The sequence below is a fragment of the Triticum aestivum genome, chromosome 7D, assembly GCF_018294505.1.
Source record: "Triticum aestivum cultivar Chinese Spring chromosome 7D, IWGSC CS RefSeq v2.1, whole genome shotgun sequence".
In the NCBI taxonomy this organism is placed as follows: Eukaryota; Viridiplantae; Streptophyta; class Magnoliopsida; order Poales; family Poaceae; genus Triticum; species Triticum aestivum.
Genome location: NC_057814.1, coordinates 610,373,401 through 610,379,547, shown reverse-complemented (window position 1 = coordinate 610,379,547; position 6,147 = coordinate 610,373,401). Strand labels below are relative to the sequence as shown.

The window sequence follows — 6,147 nt, the reverse complement described above, 5'->3', positions numbered from 1 at the left end:
TGATTACTGACAAAGAGAAAATAAAAATATGGGTTTGTAAGGAGGGCAAGTACAGAGAGTGAATGTCTCATATTATGTACTTGAGATGGAAAAAAAAGAGAGATGGGGACCATGCATGCATCCTTTCATAAGAAAAATACCAACGTGCAAAATTAGGAAAGGAATCAAATACAACAGAGAGATTAGGATACTTCACGAGGTGTCGTCCACTCATTGGCTCCCGGGTGCCGCTAGAAATGTTTGCGGTGAGGCGTGACTGAATTGCTACGTCAGTGGGCCGAATGGGGGAGTCAGACGGACGGGCGCACGAATCAGGCCCAATTCCTCTCAGAGAAGAAAAAAGATGTGCCGCGTTGGTTCGCCACGTCGGTAAGTCCAAAACGAATCCCATGGGTGCACCAACACGTACGTATATCATCCAACCTCTCTTCAGGTCACGGCTCCTCTCAATCGTGTGCCGCCCGGTCTCTTCTCGACCAAACACTATGGAGCCGACGCGCCGCACCAAGCGCCCCGCCGGGGACGGCGACGACGATGTGGAGGCGGCCGCCGAAGCACGACGCTACTACGGTGCCGCGCCCTACGACTTCCTCGACGATGACGATCTCGATGGCGTCTCCTCGCAAGGCACCGGCGGCGACATCGGGTTCCAGGACGAGAGCGACAGCTTCGGGGAGCACGCGGCGCGAGGAGGCACCAAGGAGGAGGCCTGGCTGGGCGCCACCGACGTCGACGGCGAGTCCCCCGGCCCCTCCGCCATGACGAAGCGCGCGAGGAAGGCCCTGGAGAGGCAGGAGGAGGACGAGCGGATCCTCGAGGGCGTCGTCGGCTCCCGCGCCGTCTTCGACATCAAGAAGCGGATCGCCGGCCTCCTCCAGCCCGGCGAGACGGCCCCGCGCGCGCTGCGGAGGCTCAAGGGAGATAAACGTGGCGGGGGGAAGGGGATGGACGAGGCGGCGCGGTGCGCGTTCGACGAGCTGATGGACGCCTCCGCGGAGCTCGTGCGGCGCGGCGACCTCGACGCGTACACGGACGACCGCGAGGCCTTTGAGCGCGGCGCCTGGGACTACGAGCACGCGCGTTGCCGTCGCCGCCTGGCGCGTGAGGCTCCAGAAGACGACGAAGCTGACCAACAGACCGCCGCCGTGACCCGTGACAGTTACGTCGACATGTTCGGAGACGACACTGTCGGCGCCGGCTCGAAGACCACGGCGGAATTGTCAAGTGGACACGCAGCTAATTCTGAACAGCCTGCAGCGCAGCTTGATGCTTCGAGTGTGGCGGCGGCGGCGGAGGAAGCCGGCGGCGTCGTGGGCTGGGACTACGTGTACGATCCGTCGTCGGGCTACTACTACAGCGGCAGCACAGGGTACTACTACTACGACGCCGCGTCCGGGTCCGCGTCCACTGGCACATGATTCTCCTACGACGTCGACGACGAGACCAGCAGTACTCACGTCGGAATGTAGGGGCGCAGTGCTGCAAATGTTTGGCTGATCGTGTAGTGATTTTGACGTTTGCTTTTGGGAACAGTTGATTTCGAACCTTGAACTCTCGTGGACGATTACTGTGCTACTGTTGTCTGAGCTCTCTGTCTTGTTTGCCCAGATTGGATGTGGTCTTCGTCAGATCAGCTTTCCAAGTTCAAAGTGACCGTGGTTTCGGTAGCGTCTACAGAATTTCACCTGGCAGTACCTCTGTTGTATGCTATGTCTAGTTTTGGTTACTTTAACATGGATGTTAGAGCATCTCCAACAGCCGCCCATTGCCCGGCGCCTAAAAATTGGGTTTACAGCGTGCAAGTAGTTTTTTTAGAGCGCTAGAAGACGTTTGCTCTAACAAGCGCTGTAAAATATGCTGCGCGCGCGAGTCCAGCAGTCCCAATCAAGCGGTCCCATCTGCAGCAGCCCAGAGTTTGCAGCGCGCGCGACCGGACGGACTAAATATGCTGCGAGCGATGCCTTTTTAATGCGCGCGCTGCATTAGTTATAGCGGGCGCAGTTTTTGTGCGGCTGCTGGAGACTCCAAAGCAGTTTTTATACCGCGCGTCGCTTATATAGCGCTTCTGTTGGAGATGCTCTTAGTGCTCCCTTCCTAACAACTGGGTGTCGGTCATCAGATGAGCTTTGGGAACTCAAAATGCTGGTGGTTTCATAGCTCGCAGATAGATGCGATCCCCTTGCGGACAAGATGACGCGTGACAATCTACAGAATTCACTTGGCCGTGGCCATGTGTATGTTGTTCTTGTTTTAATGCTACTTATAGCCTCGGTTACCGTAACATCAATGTTGTTGTTCCCTGCCTAACTGAACATGACAATAAAATTAACAGTTCCAGTCAATCTGTGGCTGTATATCTGCTATTCGTTTTAATTTGCCAGTACAAATGCTGCACCCGTTATTTTCAACATATTTTACGCTAAGATGGTAGACTACGCCCGGACTTGAAAACTGGCCCCGATATTACTAGCCAAGGCCCAAGGCCCATTTCAGCAGCCCATATTAGGGTGCAAAATCTGATGCAAAACAGGAAAAATTAAAGCCCCACTTACTGTTTGAAATCAAATTTAAACAGCTCTCCCCATAGAAACTGCCCGATGAGTCAAGGGGAACATGATGTGAGGATGGGGACTGGAGTAGGACAATAGTATAACGACCCTAATATCTGGGAAAGCCCCCCCGGGGAAGGGGTGCAACGAACAATTTGATCACCAAGTATGGTAGGAACCAGTGAATGAAAAGGTTCACTGCGGGATCCTCCCCAGCGCGAACCCCCTAGATGCAAACCCAACTTAATCTTTCGGCTATCACTAATGAAGCGTCACGTGCAGGAGGAAAACAAAGGCGAAAAATGGCCCAGGTTATATAGCCCTTATAAAAGGTAGTAGGCCTATCGTCCCAGAGAAGAAGAAAAAAAAGAAATCATTCAAAGAAACTGCCATGATACAAATATAAAAAATGCAATCCTATGTTTTTTATTTGTCTAAAAACCACATAAAAATATATGTGTTATCCCTGATATGTATATCAAAAAAAGTTTGCCAAAGTGAAGACAAAACGATATTTTAGCTAAAAATGCCATTGTGTGGGAATCATACATGGAATTTTTTAAAAAAATATGAAATTGCCATGATCAATATAAGGAAAATTCCATGACATTAAAAATAATAATGCCATGATGCAAAAAATATTTTGAAAATCCATGCTTGTATTTTCAAAAATAAAAATGTCATGCCAATAAATAATTATCATGCTATAGATGAAAATTTTCACATGCTCTTAATAAAAAATGTCATGCTCTTAAACAATATAAAAATGCCATGATCTTAATAATAAACATGCCATGTCATAAACATGAATGGAAAATTCCATGACATCATAAAACAATTGCCATGTTTTTGAGGGAACAATGCCATGTCTTTAAGTACACAAAGATTTATGAAAAATGTCGTCTTATTTTTATAGAAATGCCATGGTTAAAAAATGTAGTCTTACATGGTATATGCATATTAAACTTGCTATGGCAAATCAAATGGACAATGAAAATACAAAATCTGACAAAAAATGCCATGGCGGATGCATACTAAAATTGCCATGGTTTGTGAAATGAAAATGCGATGTACACAAACATTTTCACCACTGACAACAAAATTGCCATGGAAAAATACAAAGTTGCCATGATATGTTATAGTAAACTGCCATGGTCTATATAAAATAATTTGCCATGAATGGAAAAAACTGGCATAGTAAGCTCAACAAAGAAAAGTGCCGTACAATGAAAATGCCATGATATGTATGAATTACCATGGAAAAGTTATAGAAAAGTGCCATGATGCTTCTGATTGAGCTAGCATGTCCTTGAGGGCCCGAGCTCCTGCTTGTGAAGGAGCGTGCCGGCATTGGAAGAGAGCCACAGACGCAGATGCGGCCGCCGTGGTGCGGCTCGGCGATGCATGCGTCCACAAGGAGGTCGAGCGTTGGGGAAGCGGATGCGAATGTGGTCGCCACGGTGTGGCCGGTGTCGATGAGAACACTGTGCACAGAAGACTCCCGACGCCGCATAAGACAGGGGAAAGGAGATCGCCCGGCGCAGAAGACTGGAAGTCGCTAGAAATGAGGTCAATGGGGGCGCAGGGCCGGCAGCGCTGTCGGCCAGTGGCACAACAGAAAGGTGCACTCACCGGGTGAAGTTGCCGGCGCGGGACAGCGACCAGATTGCCGGGGTCCTCTCTCTGCTCTCTGCCATCTCTCGCTCTCTCGGTGTGAATGAAAAGCGAAATGGGGGAAGAGGGGAGCGAGTAGGTGAGTAACGTCGCGTCGTTCACTGGTTTTTGTCTGGAGCGAATGAATATTGGACGCTTAGGTGGCAAGCACTGTGCGTCAAGATGTGTGCCTCCAAATCCAACGGTTCTCAGGTAGTTCGCTGGGAAAACATTCACAGTGAATGTTAGCCAGATAGCATTTCCTAAATTTTTTAGCTCGTAATAAAACCCTGACAAGATACAACCAACTAAAAAAAATGACAAGAAAACAAGCTGATAACTCATACTTTTTCTTAAATAATGTAAATGATTATTCTATAATAATTGAATATAATGTGTTACGCCTGATGTTATTCAAAAAGAATGATTTAAAGTGCTATTTTAGTAACTTTGTGTCGGTTGCAAGTTTCTGATAAGTTAGAAATAAAAAAGTATAGACCCCAACAATAAAATGTAGTTAGGAGACAAAACAATAAAGTGCATTCATGGGAGATGCATAGACCCCAACTTGTATTTGAAGATGTATTTCTTAGGCTGGTCATAGTGGGGAGTAACTTATACTAGTGTCATGCATATGACACTAGTCTAAGTTACTACCTCCATAGTGCAAAGTAATATAATAAGTGTCATAGATGCTTTCATTTATTAGCTTGTAGACTCATACTTTCTCGGGAGTTATGTTATAGTAACATATTATGTTACTCTAAACATCTCTTTCCTCATTAACTACATGCCACGTAAGCAAAATTTTCTTGGAGCGCGCTATGTTACTACCTAAGTTACTCCCACTATGACTATCCTTATATACATAGATGTACACACGCGCGCACACACAGAGAGATATATAGGGCCTAATAAGTTATGTTGGGTTGCCTTTAACCATTGATAAAATTATTAGCATATAGGATGTATGATATAAAAAAATCATTAGAAGCTCCTTTCACATACAAATTTGATGATATGCTTTGTATAACATGCACGTCATACATTATTGTTCAAATACATGGTCAAAGGTTAACTCAAAAAATGTATTAGGCTCTATATATTTTAACAGAGGGAGTACGTCAAATGCTAATTGCTAGAGGGCATGTGACTTGGCAATTGACAAGGGCCCCACACTAGTAGAAAACAGGGCTTTGGTTCGTCCAGAAAAGAGCATTAATCCTGGTTGCATTACGAACCGGGACTAATGTGAGCATTAGTCCCGGTTCGAGCGGCTAGGGAACCGTACATGCATTAGTCCCGGTTCAAATGGGACCTTTAGTCCCGGTTGGTGCCACGAACCGGGACTAAAGGGTGCGATGCCCATTAGTAACGGCTCGTGGCACCAACCGATACTAATGGGGTTTGAGGCATTAGTACCGGTTCATGGCACGAACTGGTACTAAAGGTCCCATTTTCAAACTCTACCCCACCCCCCCTTGGATCGCCTTTTCAGTTTTGTAGAAAGCAAAAGAAAATGATAAAAACTTCAAAAATTAAAATCCTTCCAGATGTAGTTATGTTACTACATGTACTAGTTAGGAAAATTTAAAAACTTAAATTTGGACATGTTTTGCAAAAAGTGTAGGGAAAATGTAAAACAGCTATAACTACGGCCTGTTTGCAAATTTTTAGAATCCTCAAATTCTAAAAGGAAAAAAGTTATGCTCAAATTTCAGTTTTTTTTTGAATTTTTGTTAAATCTGGTCAAACTATGGTCAAACTACTTATTCAAGAAGTATTAGTGTTACTAAATAATTATTCAAGAATATTAACTAAATAATTATTTCAGTTTTTTTGAATTTTGGTCATATCTAGTCAAACTGTGGTCAAACAATGGTCAAACTAATTATTCAAGAAATGACCCTTTAGTAATGACCCTTTAGTCCCGGTTCCAGAACAG

General features: G+C 45.7%; 1 protein-coding gene across 1 annotated transcript; it reads left to right on the top strand.

Annotated features, from left to right (window-relative positions):
• The first annotated feature begins 462 nt into the window (after positions 1-462).
• Positions 463-1,599, top strand: LOC123170105 (uncharacterized). The gene has a single exon (XM_044587949.1). It carries the CDS (start codon positions 486-488, stop codon positions 1,416-1,418), a length of 933 nt encoding a protein of 310 aa, XP_044443884.1. The 5' UTR covers positions 463-485; the 3' UTR covers positions 1,419-1,599.
• Positions 1,600-6,147: the final 4,548 nt, after the last annotated feature.

Excerpts from the sequence above, each read along its gene's own strand:
- LOC123170105 (XM_044587949.1), top strand. The coding sequence starts at position 486 with ATGGAGCCGACGCGCCGCACCAAGCGCCCCGCCGGGGACGGCGACGAC.